General features: G+C 39.7%; 1 protein-coding gene across 2 annotated transcripts in view; it reads right to left on the reverse strand.

The window, feature by feature from the left end:
* The window catches only part of TTC27 (tetratricopeptide repeat domain 27), a 194,512-nt gene that overhangs the window by 2,153 nt on the left and 171,319 nt on the right, over positions 1-21,040 (reverse strand). For both annotated transcript variants that reach the window (XM_003262719.3, XM_030800389.1), the window contains exons 17-19: positions 7,320-7,517; positions 5,918-6,029; positions 1,274-1,374 (exon numbers count right to left, since the gene is read on the reverse strand). In XM_003262719.3, coding sequence (XP_003262767.1) covers positions 1,274-1,374; positions 5,918-6,029; positions 7,320-7,517 — 411 coding nt within the window. The remainder of the gene's footprint in view (positions 1-1,273; positions 1,375-5,917; positions 6,030-7,319; positions 7,518-21,040) is intronic.

The following is a 21,040-nucleotide window of genomic DNA, read 5'->3' on the forward strand; positions in this document are numbered from 1 at the left end:
ATTTAAAGAGGCAAAAATGATGCCTTGATCTGAAAAGATCAAACCATTAATAAGAACAAAAAAATACTCAGAAAGGTGGTTACAGAGTAAAAAGGTATTCAGAAGTGGCCTCCGTGTGCCAGAGACTTACTCTCAGAAGTAAGTCAAAATTACTTTGCAACCCAAGACGCAATAGTGAAAGCAAGTAAAGGCTAGAAAAAGTAAGTGCTAAATTGTGCTAGAAGTTATATTTGTCCAAATTTTGCTTCCAGAGGTATAATCCAAACCTGGCTGCACAGTAAAATCACATAGGAAATTCAACAGATATCCTGGGTCCATCCCAGACCTGAATCTACATCGGTCACAGATCGAGCCCAGGAATCAATCCAGTCTTCAATAAAGCTCCCTGAGTGATTCTTAGGCATCTCTGGCCCAGCACTGGTCCACAAGTTAGTTTTTGTGAACTAATGGCATACTTCAGTTGTCAAACCTCTATTGCCATCTACCTTAACAATTTTGCTCAAATTCATATACCACTTACTTAATATTTTTATCTAAGCCAAATACAAAATAAGCAATAATATTCATGAAATTATAGGCTTGATGAGCTAGTCTACTTTTTTTCTAGTATGTACTGAAATGAATATATATTTAAACCAGAAGTTTACCAGTGGCATATATGACACACTTTGGGGGAAAATGACAATAAATACAAGAGCATTGCTTTAATTTAATTTAAGGAAAGCATTAAGGGCTGAATTGTAAACATTAATTTCAAAGACTTTTTTTTTTTTGGAGACGGTATCTCACTCTGTCACCCAGGCTGAAGTGCAGTGGTGCAATTTCGGCTCACTGCAACCTCTGCCTCCCAGGTTCAAGCGATTCTCCTGCCTCAGCCTCCCGAGTGGCTGGGATTACAGGCACCCGCCACCATGCCCAGCTAATTTCTGTATTTTTTAGTAGAGATGCGGTTTCACCATGTTGGCCAGGCTGGTCTAAAACTCCCAACCTCAAATGATCTGCCCCCTTTGGCCTCCCAAAGTGCTGGGATTACAGGCATGAGTCACTGTACCCAGCCAATTTCAAAGACTCTTAAGTCATACACATTTAGAGTGGTCTAGCCATTAGGCCAATAGTATCCTCACAACACAACCAACCATGAGGGGGCTGCTATATAAAATATAACATGCGCCTAAAATTGTCACTGATGTAAAAGAAGATTTAACAGCAATAAGCTGATACTAATGACCTTTTTCTATAAGACAATTCCAATTCATTCACATGTCACTCTCACCTTTGCTTTAGATAACAAGCCCCGTAAGTTGAGTCGAACTGAAGAAAGCATTTGTACAGCTTCTTGGGGACTGGATTTGTTTTTACTGCATTTTATGGCCACTGGAAAATAAATATGGAGAGAAACATCCATTAAAAAGTGTTAATAATAATTCACAGGTACAAAAGCCAATTATTTAATTAGAATTTTATAGTAACAGACTTTAGAAACACTTCTATCTGGAAAGTTTTTATTTTTGAAAAATAATAATTATGTACATAGCTTTTCCCTTTATCCTTCTTCTTCTTCTTCTTCTTTTTTTTTTTTAAGATACGGGGTCTTACCCTGTCACTCAGGCTGGAGGTGTGGCATGCAGCCTTGAACTACTGGCCTCAAGCTAGCCTCCTGCTGCAGCCTCCCAAAGCACTAAGATTACAGGTGTCAGCCATTGCACCTGGCCTTTCTCTATCCTTCTTTAAGAATGATAATTTACTGCTCCACAGAATTTTTGGGGAAAACAGGTGATTTTTGGTGAGTTATGGATCACTGGGAAGAGACCCTAAACACCTACACATGCATGCATTTGAACACACACACGCACACATGTGCATAGACAAATAAAATTAGGCAAGGAGACAAAATATTATTGAAAACAAAGTATCCACACAGACAAAAACAGATGCAGCACATCTTTGTGTGGCTTTCCATGCTACCAAGTCCCCAAAGGGGACTTCACAACTGCTGATGACACAAGCCTAAGGAAGTGACATGCCAGATCTGTATGGCTCAATTCTTACTGCATTTTCAAAATCAGGGTTTAAAGCACCATTCAGGAAGCACTGACAGCAACCCATGTGTCTTCATTTAGAGAACGCAACCACAACCAGGTTCTTAAGTTCCTGAGCAAGGCTTGGCATCAGCAGGGACTGGGGAAGAGTGAATCACAACTCTGCTCCCAGCATTCTGGGGAACCCATTTTCCCAAAACCTGAAATTACGAAGAAGGCATCATTCTTCCTGGTAGAAGGCCTGGCTGTTAATGCTTTATGAGAACAAGTGAAGAGCTTTGTACAAACATAATGCCCAATATTTCCCCACTGACTTGTTTTTGGTTTTGTTCCCTAAATTATGCTCACTAAATTCAAACAGACCAATCATCAGATACTCTTTTAAAATGACACTAAACAGCGCAAGGATTAAAGTCTACTTTATACTCTAGATTGTAGACCAAGGATAGAAAATCAATTTTTTTTTTTTTTTTTTTTGAGACAAGGTCTCACTCTGTCACCCAGGCTGGAGTGCAGTGACGCAATCATGGCTCACTGCAGCCTCAACCTCCAGGATTCAAGTGATTCTCTTACCTCAGCCTCTCAAGTAGCTGGGACCACAGGTGCATGCCACCACAACCAGCTAATGTTTTAATTTTTTAATTTTTTGGTAGAGATGGGGTCTCACTATGTTGCTCAGGCTGATCTTGAACTCCTGGGCTCAAGTGATCCACCCACCTCAGCCTCCCAATTACAGGCATGAGACAACATACCCAGCCCAACAGATTTCTTTTTGCATGCAAACACTAATCAATCGGTAGAGGCTGCCTGTGCCTGGCAAAACAGAGTTCTGTCATTAATTAATATCTTCCAAAGCCAGCAAGAACCAGGTTTGACATTCCTATTTTAGAGTAATAATGAGGAATAATAATTAGACTTTGACATTTCTCATTAAAGGGTGAAAGGATGCATAGTAATTAGCAATGTTAAGCCCATTTTCAAAAGGCAGAATTAGCCCAGAGATAGTGGGGATTATTAGTCTGTTTCTCTTAGTAGAGGAAAGTTGTAACCACCATGGCAGCAGTATTTGAGCTGTTTAGTACCCAGCAGTTTAGATCAGAAACTGTTGTATTTCTTTTTTTAATCCCTTATTTTCATTCTGACAAAAGCAAAAGTAAAGCAAAAAGACAGATATACTCTATTAGTTTTCCTACTCAATCCCATTTCCAAAAGGCATTATAGACTGAGATAGAGAGAGACAGCTAGAGGGAGAGAAATAACTTGCTGTTTCAAATCATCAGAAAATCTGAAGCAGCAGTGCCTCCTCTATGTAGACTGCAGTTAAAATGCATTAACTCTTATTTTAAAAACTCCTGGATGGCAAAGAGCTGAAACACTTTAGCCCACCCTTTCCCAGAAAATAAAATAGCAGAAACTATAAATGTATACCTTCCAGACAATACAAATGAGCACACAATGACGACATTGTTATAGGGAGGCCTCAAATACTATGTCAAGGTCGCAATAACTTATCAAGCTTTCTGAAGTGCATGGCTACCTTAATGACAGCAACCCAAGGAGTAAACCATGTGGAGATTTTTAAAAATGTTATGCAGTCATGCATCGCTTAATGACAGGGATACGGTGTAAGAAATGTGTGGTTAGGCAATTTTGTTGTTGTGAGAACATCATAGGGTGTACTTACACAAACCTAGATGGTATAGCCTACTATGCACCTGGCTACATGGTATATAGCCTACTACTCCTAGGCTACAACCCTGCACAGCATTTGACTGTACCGAACACTGCAGGCAATCAGAACACAATGGTAAGTATTTGTCTATCTAAACATTGGGAAGGTACAGTAAAAATATGGTTTTATAATATTATGGGGCCACTGTCATATATGTGGGTCCACTGGTGACCAAAATGTTGCTATGGGAAGCTTGACTGTATTTCCTTTTTATAATTGGGTGGGGTAGAGGAACAATGTTTTGAAGAGACTCATACACAGAGAAATCCAGCTTATTCTTTGAGCACTAATGTACAAAAGTAACAAGGAAATGGTTAAGATTTATCTTTGTAAATCTAAAATATCATTAGAAACGAAAGCTGGGCATCCACTCAAATATGCTTAAAATGTTGTAGGAGCATGAACACATAATTCAATGATGTCAAAGGAGAACTTAAAAGAATGGACACTTGTTTTTCTCCAAGTATTGCCCTGATGAAGAAAATAATGCCAATAATAGTTTAAACCCAACTTTAAGATGCAAAATAAAGATTTCTCCTAGAGTATCTCTTTAACCTGCATATCTCTCTTTGACAGGTTTAATACCATTACTTGGTGAGTACAGAAAATATCATGGCTTTGACAGTTCATAGAAATGCTTAGAGTTGGCAAGTTGAAGTAGATAAGATAAATTTTTCAAAGTAAATCCCATCCTGCTAATTATGTACCTAATACATCAGTGTGGGTTTCCCCAAATATCATACTATATCCACAAAGACCAAAAGCATAAGGACTGGATCCCATCTGAACCCACCCACCATGAGGTCGGTAGAAGCCACGTGAATTCTAACCACCCCCAAAACATCCTTCTACGGCTCTGTTAGCAATTACCCCAAACTTTTCTACATTGACTTTCAGCTGTACGGAGCTCAGCAGTTCTACCTTCTCTGCCAAGTGCTAGGTGACTCAGGAAATTAGATATTTATATCCTTTAGGTCAAAGATATCAAAGGTCAAAGGTAGAATTATCAACTACCAAGCTAATTTCTAAATTGTTTGAATGTTCTGTGACTTCTTTATAAGCAAGCCAAACTTTATCCTTGTTCTTAATTTTTCTCTTTTTAGTTTTGAGTCCCTTATCATCTATAGCTCAAGTCCTCTACTTTGGAAGGAAGAGGGTGATGGTGAGAGGGTAGGGTATTAACATCTAAACCACGTGTGAAATACTGCTAAGTGTTTGAATGTTTTCATTTATTCTTCATGGGTAGGTATTATCCCATTTTACTGATGAGGAAAGTAAGGCTCAGAGAAGTTAAATTATTTACCCAAGGTCAACTAGCAAGCATGTGGTAGAGCTGTTCCTGGAGCTTAGGCCTCCCTGATTCTAAAGCTCTGCCCTTTGCATTCTTCCTTGTTTGCTCCCTATTTGTTGTAATTATTAGTGGCAGCAAGGAAGTTAGTCAGGCAGGGAAGTAGGAGGAGAACTTTAGGATTGGTTTAAGGTCCTTGTGATTCAGTTCTTAACACTGGGGGGCATCATTATTTTATTGGAACTGCATCACACACCCACATTCATATATAAACATAAAAATGCATTACCAAATTTAACTGGCATTTTTAAAAATTAATAATTAAAAGCAATGCTTATTTGGACTATATTTACCCAAAAGTCACATAATTTTATATGTAAGGTTAAACCTCTCCTCAAACAATATCCTCTACCATTTCCCAAAGATAAGGCTTATATTTTATATTTCTTTTGTATATGCTATAGCTCTTTGCATATTGCTATGTACCCCAGAGATCTATGTGTGAGTCAAGTTAAAGTTAACAGATTTCCTTAATGCTATGTAATCAACACAATGAGACTCGGTGTGGAAGGAAGGTTATACAAAGTTGTAAAGATGTTTCACATCTCTAAAAAAGTTTCTAATTTCTGTTACTTACTCCAACAGAATATAAGCCTCTATCCTGTTTCTTCTTATTTCAAAATGCCTATTACACAGTAGGTGGTCTATGAATGTTTGCTGAATTAAATACAACAATAGCAATATAATGAAATAATTTGATATTATTTATAATGGAACTTTACTTTTGACCAACACTCTTTTTTGTCAGTAGAAAATAAGTCAAAACATTCCATGGATATCAAATGTTACATCAAATACCATGTGCAAGTCCTAAGGCTCTTTGAACAACTTCCTTAAATGATGTAATATCTTTCTCCCAACAATTGGACTGGGTGTCACACTTGTATGCCTTTGAGAGGCACTGGAATGCCTGAGGAAAGAGAAAGAACAACATTCAGAATAACAAGTAGAATTCACATTTCAAACTCTGTTTCCTGGAAGTCATATGGAACTAATTCCAACGTGAAAAAGCAGCATCTGTGTTGTACAGCACAGCGTCTATTACTCTCATCAAAGAAGGGGTGGAAATGCACACCCAACGGCAACAAGCCGTAGCAAGAAATCAAATGGATGTACCTGGATTGAGACACTTCGCTGTAACCAGAAAAATATAAAGGCCAGGTTTGGAAATCTGTAAATGTACAGATTTTCTCAGCATTTGTAGCCATCAGTTTAAAAAACCTGTTTAGAGAATGAGGCAGGAACTTGGTTAAAACAATGAAATTGCTGGTAGATAATATGTAATCTCACAGATGTTTAATGCACCCTCTTTCAAATCCTTGAGGGAGAAGTCACAGGTCAGAGAATTCTGGGTACTCTTAATTCCATATATGCAAGAAAGTCCATAATTCAAGGAGAAATGGAAGGACATGAAAGTAGGGTGTGCATGTGTGCAGGTGATACATGTTCTCTGGGCTGACAAGGCCACGGTGGAAGCCAGCTGTGTGGACTGAGGGAGGAGAGAATGCCTAAGAATCCCACAGATTAGCTGTGCCGTGGCTAATTCCAAACCCACACAAGGAGTACATTTGATTTGCTGTGGGTGTTTTGAAGAGAAACATAAAACAATTATTCCAACCTTGGAAACTCTGCGGGCTCCTTTAAGTTCTAAGATAAGAGGCTAAAGGCATAACTTGAGTGGAACTGGGGTTCTATCACACTTGTGAGAAAGGGCAGGGCAACCTTTGTAAAAGTATTGTATGTTTTGACTTAAAAGTTCTCTTCCAAGATCTTTATCTTGTTCCTTTTTCTCTTTTCTTTTCCTAGTCCCCATCTCAGATCTAAACACTCCTTCTGTCCTTGTACCCATCTACCATAGTCTTTAGCAACGTGCCTGCAGAAAGGGCTGTAGAGTAAATAACAAAAGCCAACTCTTTGCTGCAGATTTAGTAGGGGTGGCCATTTCAAGAGGCCCTTTTGCAGGGAACAGAGAACAACTGTGTAAGAAAACTTCATGGAAAATAAAGAGATGAATGTTACAAGTCTTAACCAGCCCACAATTCAAAGTACGTAGGTTAAAGACTCTGAATCAGAACTGAACTCTAGCATACTAATCTTATTTTTCAGATTGTTAAACTCTTCCTCCACCCATCAAAAAAGTAGATCTACCACACACATGTTCAAACGAAAGGCAAGGACTCAGGAGGAATGAAGGACTTGCCTTTTCATTTTCATCAGGCTTTTCACTCTGCCCATTTCCATATACGTGGGCATACAGCCTCCAGATTTCTCCATCATTTGTCACTCTTGAAGTCACTCTGCCAAATAACTCCTGCAGCTTTCCTTTGAGGCCAGTTGCGACATCTCCACTTCGATCAGTCATCCCATCAATCACTGCCCTGACTAGAATTTTAAGGACCTTAAAAATGCACAGAAGAAACTGGTAAGTTAGAAACCAACAAAAATTAACAAACACAAAGAGCTATCTAACCATCATCAAAGACAACGACAATGAAAAACCTTACGAAACTTGTTAAGAGTATCACCTTCAAGCTTTTGAAAAACAAAATAAAATTCAATCCTGAAGCACTCTCTAAGATCTCATGGTGACTACCTCTCTGATGTCCCTTCAAAAGCTTCTGGAGAGGGTTCTTCTTTCATTCAAAGGGCCCCATGTTCGGTGCTTGGCTCTTCTCACCTGGAACATTCTCTCTGAATGATTGGATCCACACCTATAGCTTCATATATATGGCTGAGTTGGCTGCACTAGTGTCTATGCAGCTCCAGCCAGATTCCCCTCTGGAGTTCCAGGACTGTGCACCTCAATACCTACCAGACAGGTTACACCGACATCCCTCTCCATCTATCCAAAGTGAAACATAGATCTCAAATCGCTCTTCTTCCTGTAATCTCTAGGTGAGCCTATCTACACAGTTCCCAAAGCCAATAACCTGGGCATCAACCTAGATTCTCTCCCACTTCTGCCACAACTACTAATTTGATTTTCAACATTCCTAATGTTGATTTGATTTTATTTTCAACCTTCCCAATGTTTTCAACATTCCTAATGTCCTATTTAGGACAACATTGAAAACAACATTAAAAACAATCCTAAATACAGCTTCTCCTACCTTAGTTCAGGCCTCATTAACTTCAATCTCGGCTGCTATAATAACCTTCCAACTCTGCTTAAAGAGGTTCTGGCCCCTCCTAATTACTAAATGATAAACTGCTAATGCATTTGCATTAGGCATGCGAAGTATCTAGCAAGTATCTCTTCTCTTTCCAACTACCTCAGGTTGGCTCACCTTTTTTTTTTTTTTTTTGAGACGGAGTCTTACTCTGTTGCCCAGGCTGGAGTGCAGTGGTGTGATCTCAGCTCACCACAACTTCCGCCTCCCGGGCTTAAGTGATTCTCCTGCCTCAGCCTCCCAGGTAGCTGGGACTACAGGTGAGCGCCACCATGCCTGACTAATTTTTGTATTTTTAGTAGAGATGGGGTTTCACTATGTTGGCCAGGCTGGTCTTGAACTCCTGACCTCGTGACCCGCCCTCCTTGGCCTCCCAAAGTGCTGGGATTACAGGCATGAGCCACTGAGCCCGCCTAACTTCTTGGCTATCTTATTATCATCAGTCAGCCTTTACACGTTCTATCCCAGATGCTTTGAATGCTGACAGATGGATTAAACTGCAATCTGCAGCAGGTTATATTATAAAAAGGTACATCTGTCATATCTACATTAGGCTGTGTATCTGAAGGCACAGAAAACACAACCTCAGTCTTCCACTCCTTTGATGGTGGGACAGCAAAAGAACCAGCTTGAGGAAAGTACTATAACACCGTGTTAGTCAGTGCAGTCCATGGACCGACAGCACTGGCATCAGAGCTTATTAGAAATGCAGAATCCTGGATAAAAATGCTGATCCATCTTGGACCAAGATTCTGCATTTCCAACAAGTTCCCAGGTGATGCTGATGTTGACGGTCTGTAGGGCACACTTCGAGAAACAAGTCTCCAAGGGACAGCTGCCCACATCTTTATTTTTACTGTGAACTGCAGGCAGAGGATGGCATTTTATCATTTTGTATCACCAGTGTTTAATATAGTGCCTGGCATACTGCAATTGCACTGACTCAATAAATGATTGTGCCTGAAAGACTGAATGAATACACCTCTTTCAGAAAGCGTAGCTGAGAGAAATGCAACCAGTGTGAGATCTTGCTGTCTCCTCCTAGAACATTCTGATCCATGCATGAGATGTGGCTGAGGAGTGGGGGCTCCTCTGGAACATGGATACTTTTAGGAATGTGAACTCAGACTCATGGTCCTAATTATATACAGTGATAAAAGAAGACAGAAAATTCAGTTGTGCTTTTTTTTTCTTGTTTGGACAAGGTATATCATCTCTGTCTGTAAATTCACATTACAATCCCACATGTGTACTTTTGACTCTGAAAGTAATGAAATTCATATTACAATCCCACTGGTGTTTTAAATCTGAAAGTAACAATGCAGAAGAAATAGTTTGAATGTGTACTGCTTGTTTCAAGTGATCATTCTATAAGCATGTCAGGTATTAACATGTTTTGAAAAAGATGGTCTATTAAAATAGTTACTAACATGTACAAATGAAACACACTAATGAGTGATACTTTGCTTCTTCTGGAATCCCACAGTTGGCTCAACATCCTATCCCTTCACTTTAGCCTACTGGGGAGACGATGTGGGGAGAGAAAGCTTTTGGTGTTCTTGCCAATAAAAATGAAGAGCTGTAGTGCTGGCATTAAGGAAGGAAAAAGTTGATCAAGTGCGTGTGTGCCTCCTCTGTGTATGTGTGTGTGTTTGCAGGGGCATGAAGGGAACTGCAGAAGGGCAGGGAGGTGAAGCATCTGTCTGTTGTGGGGGGTAGACAGGGGATGGAACTGTAGATAGGGCAGATACTGAATGCCCCTGCCCAGTTCATATGCAGATACCACCAGAAGAGAGAGGAGGGAGGCAATAACCAATTTGTTTCATGCTCCCCATCTGCATGTTCAATGGCCAGTGAAATAGCTGGGCCTGGAGCTTAGAAAAGAGTTCCACATTGGAGGAATAGATAACGAGAGTCATTGAGGGTCATGGCAGATATTGCCTAAAGAGACTGTGTTGGGCAAGAATAAGGCTGAGGATAGAATCTTAAAGAACACAACATTTAAGAAGAGGGTAAGTAGGCTGGGCGTAGTGGCTCACGCCTATAATCCCACCACTTTGGGAGGCAGAGGCGGGCAGATCACCTGAGGTCAGGAGTTCAAGACCACCCTAGCCAACATGGTGAAACCCTGTCTCTACTAAAAATACAAAAAAATTAGCAGGGTGTGGTGGTGGGTACCTGTAATCCCAGCTATTCAGGAAGCTGAGGCAGGAGAATCACTTGAACCCAGGAGGTGGAGGTTGCAGTGAGACAAGATTGTGCCACTGCACGCCAGCCGGGATAACAAGAGCGAAACTCTGTCTCCAAAAAAAAAAAACAAAAACAAAAACAAGAGGGCAAGTAGAGAACTCACTCATCGAACTAAAAAGGAGTAGCCAGAAAGGTAAGAAAGTGACGTCATGGAAACCAAGCAAGGAGAAAGTTACAAGGAAAGTAGATCCACAAAGGATCAGGAATGGAAGATTCCACTGGATTTGGCAATCATAAGGGTGAGTGACCATAATCCAGAACCAAAGCCAGAACAAGCAAGGCAGGAGAGATCATGATTTCAGACAAGAGGCTTAAAAAGAAAGAAAAAACATAAAAACCAAGATGATTATTAACATCACAAAAAATGAAGAGAAACCCCCCATAATCATAGTACCCTATAATACTAATTTTCAATATCCTTTGCATAGGCATTTAGTGTATTTGTTTAACCAAAATTGTTAATATAAATATATTAAGATGATGAGAAAGAGAAGTAGTGGAAGTGCAGGTATGACAGTTCTCATTTACTATAAGAAGTCAACAAATAATGCCTCATTTTGTTTAATTAAAAAATAGCAGTAATATAACAACTGTTAATATGAAATATGGAAATGTGCAAGTAGCAGAAGAGACGCTAAAGGGTTTCTCCTTTTTTGGAGAAGGATTTGGAAGAGTAAGGAGGGGTAAAGAAGGAAATTGGTATACTATAGTAAAGGGTAATGAGCATTTTACTATTATTTGGCTTGTACAACTACATAACTGTTATTTTAATATACATTGAAAAACAGAGAAAAAGCAGACACAAATACATTCAAAGATTGGCAAAGAAGAAGAAAAAAATGATGACACACATGAATATTCATTTATTAGACTTGCCTTTAATGTCCCATAGTGGTGATTACCTTGAGGGTATTTGGGGGTGGTGGTGACTAAAAGAAGGAAGGGAGGGTTTGGGGAGTTAGGGGAGTGCTGGTAGTGCTCTGGTTACATAGGTGTTTTCTCTTCACGAAAAAAAAATTCTTATGTTTACTTATGATTTGTATACTTTTCTGTATGCACACTATATTTCAATAAAAATTAATTTAAAATTATTCCCTGTACTTAAGAAAACCTCATAAAGTAAAAATATGAAGTGTTATTTAATCACATTAATAAATGAAGCTAATATTCAATCTTAAGAAGTGGTTCTAGAGTGATATCAATTTTTTTTTTTTTGAGACAAAGTCTTGCTGTTGGTCAGGCTGGAGTGCAGTGGCGTGATCTCGGCTCACTGCAACCTCCGCCTCTCAGATCAAGCAATTCTCCTGCCTCAGCCTCCCGAGTAGCTGGGACTACAGGCGTGTGCCACCACACCCGCTTAATTTTTTCTGTATTTTTAGTAGAGATGGGGTTTCACCATGTTAGCCAGGATGGTCTCAATCTCCTGACCTCGTGATCCGCCCGCCTTGGCCTCTGATAACAATTATTTTTAAAAACCATTAGAGTAATTGTATAACTTACTGGCTAATATTATCATTTTTATTCCCACTAAGTCAGAAAATTCAAATTCTGGTTATCCACACTGACTGCAAAAGCAGTAACTTTTAATGTAACATATATATAACCTTTCTTTAGAAAATAGATATTTGAGATTAAAAGGAGTAAAGAGTGTTATGATAGTATTTCTTTGATTAAATGAATCACCCATGAGTACAGTTTTCTCTTGGGCAGTCTACAAATTTACCAGCACTATACCCTTTTGCCTCAGCAAAAGTGAAAAACAATTTAAATAGGTGAACGTTTTTATCCACTGTTACATGTAAATTGTTATGAGTAATTAATCTATCAGCAACAAGTCAGAACTATAAATTACTACATATGTAATATTAGTGGCTCAAGAGTAGAAAATTGAAGTTTAAGATTTTAGAGGTGGAATGACTCTTGGGGAAACAGGACCCAAGATATAGCCACAGGGATGGGTTGTCACTGAAATAAAGACTAAGGCCTCTGTTATGTCCAAAGTACTGGAGATATTATCTGCCTAAACACCAAGTATCAAGATCAGCTAGATCTAGAGTGGAGAGAAGGATACATAGTTGCTGAAGTAGGTCATGAACATGGGGAAGGGAGTAGGAGCCTGGTAAATAGCAGTAATGAGCACAGGCTTTCTGTCCACTACATTACAGAACTGTTCCATTAAAGGGGCCAATATACAGGTAAGAGGTTTGAAAAGCGTGAAGCAATATAAACATATAAACTATTACGATTATCATTGATCCTCAACTACCTTACTCTGTTGGAAGTGGACAGTAACACCCACATTGCTGGCTTACTCACTGTACTGCCCTACCCGTTAGCTCACTTCCATGTTTCCTAATGGTTCAAAACAGAACTCAAACAGAATTCACCACCATGGTGTCAGCCCTTGATACCTCCCTACTACTTCTGCTGTGAGTACTTGCTGTGTGCCAAGCTACCTGATTTCATTAAGTTCTCACAATAACCCTAGGAAGCAGGTACTTTATTACCCCTACTTTACAAAAAAAAAAAAAAAATTGAGGCTTAAAGAGGTAAAAGAAACTTTCTCATGGTTACACAGCAAGTGAGTCATGAAGCTGGATTCTGATCACCAGTGAGATGTGACTCCTGAGCTTAGATAAGGATGAGGAGATGAAAACAACAACATATATAGCCCTTCCTATGTGCCACATGCTCTATGAGCACATGCAACCCACCCAACAACCCTATGAGGACGATGCTATTGTTATGTGCATTGTGCAGATGAACAAACTGGAGCACAGAGGAGCTGAAGAACCTCTCCCAGGTCATACCTAGGGAAAGCAGGCTTCAGGCTTGAATCTGAATTCAGTCTGAGTCCTGGATCCTGTTACCAAGCATTTGCTACATTAATTTACAAAGCACAGTTCCCCTCTCCTCTTTCTTCCTTTCTATTAAGTTCTTTTACATTGGAAAGGTTTCTCTTTTATGAAATACGTATGCTAGTAACTTTTATCATTTCATTACCATTTCTTTGCTGAATCTCGAATCAACCAGAACCAGAATGGGTTTTGTTTTTGTAATTTTTTTTTTTAATTAGAATTTCCCCCATGTCAGAGCTAATACAAAATTTAACAAAGAAAATTCTTATTGGGTTCATTGGCCAATCACAAACACTACTAACATTAGAATAAATTTCTTTCTAATCTTTTTATTATGTGTAAGTTTTATAATATAATATTACATAAACTGTTTTATCTCCTTTTTCACTGTAACATGATGCTTATTGGGTCCATCGGCCAATCACAAACATTACTAACAGAGTAAATTTCTTTCTAATCATTTTATTATGTGTAAGTTTTATAATATAATATTACGTAAACTGTTTTATCTTCCTTTTTCACTGTAACATTATGCTATAGAATTTTTTTCATGTTTTCCACATATCCTTTAAGTATAGTATTTTGACAGATTCAAGATATTCCGCTGGGTTGATATACCATAATCTATTTAGCAATTCCCCCATGCTTAGATCACTAGGCTGTTTCCAAGTGCTGCCACTGTTATCAGTAGTAGTATAAATAAAACACTTTAGTGCATATCTTTGTGCCTAAAGACTTTTTTCATACTGAACCTTTCCTTAGGTTAGAATTCCAGGAACGGAATTACGGAGTTAAGAGAATAAATATTTTAAGACTCGAGATAAATGTCACTAGACATTGCTCTTTTCCAATGCCCATCTCTAAAAGGGCTTAATCAAATTAGGTGCCAAAGAATAGTACTGTGTATGAAAACGTCATTTAATTGCATATTACCAGCACTGGGTATATAAATATTTTTTAATCTTTGATATTTTATTCTACAAAAGATATATGCAGCTATTATGTTTCTTTCATTATTAGTGAAGTTAAACTTTTCCATTTCCTTAAACATTTCCAAATGTTTGTGGACTAAATACATTTCCTTTCTAAGAAATTTACATTTTTTTTCTCTTTTTTTTTTTTTTAATTGAGATGGAGTCTCGCTCTGTTGCCCAGGCTGGAGTGCAGTGGCATAATCTCGGCTTACTGCAACCTCCACTGCCAGAGTTCAAGCAATTCTCATGCCTCAGCCTCCCGAGTAGCTGAGACTACAGATGCTCACCACCACACCGGGCTAATTCTTCGTATTTTTAGTAGAGATGGGTTTTCGCCATGTTGGCCAGGCTGGTCATTCCTGACCTCAGGTGATCCACCAATCTTAGCCTCCCAAAGTGCTGGGATTACAGGCATGAGCCACCGTGCCCGGCCTACGTTTTTTTCTTATTTTGTACTGAACTCATTTTTCCCCAATGTGAAGTTTTATTGTTAATCTTCATTATAAATGAACACAAGTTGCCAACTCCTTCTGAATCCTAACCTTGCACAATATCAACCTTGCTTGAAAAAAGAGAAAGTTAATGATCTGAAAAAGTACAGTAAACATGTGAGAAACCCTGGGGAGACAGAAGTGGGTTGGATCCTAATATGGTGGAGAACATAGCTCAGGTGGAAAAGCGCTAGGTGCCAAGGTTCACAGATGTGCTGAGAAAAGTGTTTATCTATCCCTTTTTCTTCCACATCCTACTATCCATGACATTTACCATCAGCATGGAGAGGCTGAAACAGCAGTGCCAGCCCAGTGCAAGGCAGGGACCATATGTGCACATCACGGCAGAAGACTTGGCTGCAAGGGCTTGGGCAGCCTGGCCAGGCCCTTCTACTTTGCCCTCCACTCACTGAGGTTAGATAACTACTCAGGAAGATGGGCATTGGAAAAGAGCAATGTCTAGTGAAGGTAAGGGAGGTTTCCTGAGGAGCCAGGCCACTTGGTGGTGGTGGGAGGTGGCAGTGGCAAAGTGTATCCAATGGGTGAGCTCCCCCTATGGCCCAGCCTCACCAGGAAGGTCACAAGTTAGGTCCTGGGCTTTAGCCCCTCCCATCAAGTATATATTACCAGTTGAACAGACAATACCCCAGGGAAATATGAGCCAACAGGGAAAAAAATTAAGACATCCAAAAGTACAACCATGATAAAATAAACAAATTGAACAGCCTATGTGAAAAAGAGTTAAAGGGTCATGGGCAGAAAATCTTGTAACTTGTTTTTATAATATGTATTCTCAGGAAGGTGAGAAGAAAACCAAGGGAACAGATGAGCCCCCTTGGGCAGCAATATATGTGGGGAAGAAAAATAATGTGAGGACTGAACTTGGGGTTGTTCTCACAGAGAAGGGAAGATGAGGATGAGTCTGCAAAGAAGATTAGGATACAGCAGCTGGTGTGATAAGAAGTGTGGAATTCTGGAAGCCAACGGAGAAGAAAGGAGACAGCAATGGTGTTTAATATTGCTGGAAGCCTGAGAATCAGCAACCGTCCACTGGATGTGGCAAGCCGGAACTTGACAACAGCGCTCTAAGTGGACTAGGGGAGATAAAACTGCAATGGCGTAAGTTCCAAAGAGGATGAGGAGAGGAAGCAGAAATAATGTGGAGAGATGCCTGTCTTGAGGGACTGACTACAAAAAGAGCACCAGAGAAATGGGGGTGATAATAGTGGAAAAGTAAGTTTTAAAAATTATTTATACACAGTTTAAAACATTGGTAACTTTTAAAAACTAGGGCACTAAATAAATGCATTTAGTGATATTTTCCCCTTTGTACTGTAACAAGTTATAAAGGTAAATTTTAATCCATGATGTTTATAAGGAAAGGCCCACTTGCCTTTTCATCTAAAAACTAAATCTAACAGTCTACTCCAAAGATAATTCTTTAATCTCTGTTTTTCTTTTTTCCTTGGGGTTCTGGACACCCTTGCGGATCTAATGAGAGTTTTCCATCCTCTTTCTAGAATATGCATATATCCATATACACAAATTCTTTCAGGGTATGTCAGGGAATGTCATAATCTGCTGAAGACTAATAACAGAAACTTCTCACAAATCCTAATTTGTCCCACATGACCTGGGATTCCAGTCTTATCTCCCAATATTGTACATGTCTCTTTTGAAAAGTTTTATTAGTTTTCCATCAACTCCCTTCCTAGTCTCATCAGCTGTTTTGTCACTTCCAGATGTTCAAATCGCTGGTGGTGTTCACTAAAGGCAAGACTTTCACAGGAGTGGTTGAGGTCTTTCTGGTCTTCCCTTGGTGTACCTCTGTGCCTGTCACCTCTGCTACCACCAACAGCTCCCAGTGAGGTATTGGATCTACTCCCCTCTTCATGAACACCGCTATTCTCAATGCTACTGCTACAACTGTTTTCTTCCTGAAATAGAGCACAAAAGCTGTGGTGGGCTGAATAACATTCCCCCAAAATTCATGTGCACCCAGAACCTCAGAGTCTGACCTGAAATAGGGTCTTTGCCATGTAACTAGTTAAGATGAGGTGTCATTCTGGACTAGGGCTGGCCTAATTCCAATGACTTCTTCCTCAGAAGAAGGGAACACACAGAAGAGAGGAGGTGAAAATGGAGGCAGTGATTGGAATTAGGCTGCCACAGCCGAGGAACGCCAGGAGCCACAAGAAGCTGGAAGAGGTGCAGAAAGATTCTTCCCTAGCATCTGCAGAGGAACGTGGACAAGTCAACACCTTGATTTCAAACTTGACTTCTGGTCTCTACAACTCAGTGGGGAGAACAAACTTCTGTTGTTTTAAGGCAGCAAGTTTGTGGTAATTTGTTATTGTAGCCCTAGAAAACCAACATTGCATTTTTAAGCAGAAAGACTAAGACAGTTAAAACACTGAGGAAAAACTCCTCCAAGGGCACTCTCCTGGCTTCTGGAAATCATTTTCTGGTTTTAGTTCAGAAAGCAAGAAACATATGAATGTCACTGTCACAGCCTACCCTTACTATGGCTGGTGACCTACACTACCCCACTCACTGGCCAGAAGTCTTTATTTTTGCATGTGCGTAAGTTTTAAATATCAAATCTCTTGATCTTTTCCTTAAGTAAGGCTTTTTGTCATAATAAAAAATGTTTTCTTCATCACCAAGCCAACAAAAATATTTGCCATACTTTTCTTTTAGTGCTTGTATGGTGTCACATTTTCAATGATGACAATGATGATGACAGCAGCTACATTTAAACAGCACTTGTGACCAGGCACAGTGGCTCACGCCTGTAATCCCAGCACTTTGGGAGGCCGAGGCAGGTGGATCACTTGAGGTCAGGAGTTTGAGATCATTCTGGCCAACACAGTGAAACCCCATCTCTACTAAAAAAAAATACAAAAATTAGCTGGGCATAGTGGCACATGTCTGTAATCCTAGCTACTTGGGAGGCTGAGGCAGGAGAATTGCTCGAACCCAGGTGGCGAAGGTTGCAGTGAGCCGAGATTGTGCCACTGCACTACAGCCTGAGCAACAGAGCGAGACTCCATCTCAAAAAAATAATAATAAAAATAAAATAAAAACAAAGGATCAGGCACAGTGGCTCATGCCTGTAATCCCAGCACTTTGGGAGGCCAAGGCGGGCGGATCATGGGGCCAGGAGTTTGAGACCAGCCTGGCCAACATGGTGAAACCCCATCTCTACTAAAAATACAAAAAATTAGCCAGGCATGGTGGCACGCCTGTAATCCCAGCTATTCAAGAGGCTGAGGCAGGAGAATCACTTGAACCTGGGAGGCGGAGGTTGCAGTGAGCTGAGATCACGCCATTGCACTCCAGCCTGGGTGACAGGGCGAGACTCCGTCTCAGAAAAAACAAAAACAAAAAACAGCACTTGTATGTATCTGCCAGGTACTGTTCCCAGCCCTTTACATATATTAACTCATTTACTCCTCTTAATAGTCTATTACCTCATTTAATCCTCACAAGAATCCTACTAGGCAGGCATCGTTATCATCCCCATTTCATGAAATTGAGGCACAAAGTGGTTAAGTAACTTGCCCAAGGCGACGCAGCCAGTGACTGGCAGAAATGGGCTGCCTAACTCCAGAGTACGTGCTCTTCCCTACAACACATCCTCCTTCTCAAGAAATTCCAATTTAAATATTTTATTTAACTGAATTTATTTTGGTTTCAAGCTTTTGGTCCTAAATGTTTGGCCAGCTATTTCAATACATAGTAAATATCCTATTTTTATCCCACAGATTTAAAATGCCATCATTATTACATACTAAATTCTCATTCCTACTTGAATCTGTTTCTGAATTCTCTATTCTGTTCCATTTCATTCCTGCAGCAGATGTTAACTCTTTATATAATAAGGATATAATTAGCTTTTTATCTTTCTTGTTACAAATATCTTGTCACATATTTTTTAAATGTGATCATAAAAATTCCTTCCAGCTTTCTTTTACTGCTTCAGAGTTCAAGAACTTTTATCAGCATCTACTTCTATTCCCTATTCCTAATTTTTCTATGAGATTAAAAAATATTTAACATAGATTTAGTCTATCTGGAGTTTGTTTGGTGTATCATAAACTAATCTGATAAACTTTTTAGACCTGGATGCTTACAGAGATTTTTTTCCTCTACTCTTTCTCATTTTAGTAAATACACATAACATACAATTTAGAATCTTAACCATTTTTAAATGTACAATTCATCAGTATTAAATACATTCTTAATGTTGTACAACCATCACCAGCATCCATCTCCAGAACTATTTTCACCTTGTAAAACTGAAACTCTACCCCATTAAACCATAACTCTTCATTCCTCCTCTCTTCAGCCCCAACGACCATTCTACTTTCTGTGTCTATGATTTTGACTACGCTAAGTAGTTCATATAAGTGGAATCACACAGTATTTGTCTTTTTGTGACTGGTTTACTTCACTTAACATACACCTCCTCCAGGTTCATCCATTTTGTAGCATATGTCACAATTTCCTTCCTTTTTAAGACTAATATTCCACTGTATGTACATACCACATTTTGTGTATCCATTCATCCACAGATGGAAATTTGGGTTGCTTCCACGTTTTAGCTATTGTGAATAACGCCGCTATGAATGCAAGTATATACATTTCTCTTTGAGATCCTGCTTTAAATTGTTTGGGGTATATACCCAGAAGTAAAAGTGCTGGACCATATGGTAATTCCATTTTCAATTTTTAAAGGAACTACCATACTGTTTTCCACAGCAGCTGTACTGTTTCACATTCCCACCAACAGTGCACAAGGATTCCAATTTCTCCATGTCCTTGTCAACATTTATTATTATTATTATTTTTTGAGACGGAGTCTTGCTCTGTCGCCCAGGCTGGAGTGCAGCGGTGCAATCTTGGCTCACTGCAAGCTCCACCTCCCGGGTTCACGCATTCTCCTGCCTCAGCCTCCCCAGTAGCTGGGACCACAGATGCACACCACCACTCCCGGCTAATTTTTTTGTATTTTTAGTAGAGACAGGGTTTCACTGTGTTAGCCAGGATGGTCTCGATCTCCTGACCTCGTGATCTGCCCGCCTCAGCCTCCCAAAGTGCTGGGATTACAGGCGTGAGCCACCACGTCCAGCCATTTTCTTTTCTTTTCTTTTCTTTTTTTGAGATGGAATGGCGCTCTGTTGCCCAGGCTGGAGTGCAGTGGCGCCATCTTGGCTCACTGCAAGCTGCACCTACTGGGTCCACTCCATTCTCCTACCTCAGCTTCCCAAATAGCTGGGACTACAGGCGCCCACCACCACTAATTTTCTGTAGTTTTAGTAGAGACGGGGTTTCACCGTGTTAGCCAGGATGGTCTCAATCTCCTGACCTCATGATCTGCCCACCTCAGCCTCCCAAAGTGCTGGGATTACAGGTGTGAGCCACTGCACCTGGCCTATTTTCTATTTTTTTTTTTTTTAAGTTTTTTGCTAGTAGCCATCCTAGTGGGTGTAAGGTGGTATCTCATTTGATTTGCATTTCCTGGATGATTAGTGGTGCTGAGCATCTTTTCATGTGCTTACTGTTCATTTGTTTATCTTCTCTGGAGAAATGTCTATTCAACTCCTTCGCACATTTTTTAATTGTGCTGTTCGGGGGGTTTTGTTGTCATTGAATTTTAGGAGTCCTCTATATATTCTGGATATTATTCCCTTATCAGATATATTACTTGCAAATATTTTCTTCGATTCTGTGAGTTGTCTTTTTACTCCATTGATACTGTTTTTGGTGCATAAAATTTTTAAATTTTCACAAAGTCCAATTTGTCTGTTTTTTCTTTTTATTGCCTGTGCTTTTGGTGTCATATCCAAGAAATCATTGCCAAATCTACCATTATAAAGTTCTTGCCCTATGTTTAAGAGTTTTATAGTTGTAGCTCTTAAATTTAAGTATTTGATTCATTTTGAGTTAACATGTGTATACAGTGTTAGGTAAGGGTCTAACTTTATTCTTTTGCATGTGGATATGCAGTTTTCTCAGGACAATTTGTTGAAATTTCCCCATTGAATGGTCTTGGCACCCTTGTCAAAAATCATTTGAGTCAGGCACAGAAGCTCATGCCTGTAATTCCAGCACTTTGGGAGGCAGAGGTGGGCAGGCTGCTTGAGCCCAGGGGATGGAGACCAACCTTGGCAAC

This window comes from Nomascus leucogenys, chromosome 19, assembly GCF_006542625.1.
Source record: "Nomascus leucogenys isolate Asia chromosome 19, Asia_NLE_v1, whole genome shotgun sequence".
Classification (NCBI taxonomy): Eukaryota; Metazoa; Chordata; class Mammalia; order Primates; family Hylobatidae; genus Nomascus; species Nomascus leucogenys.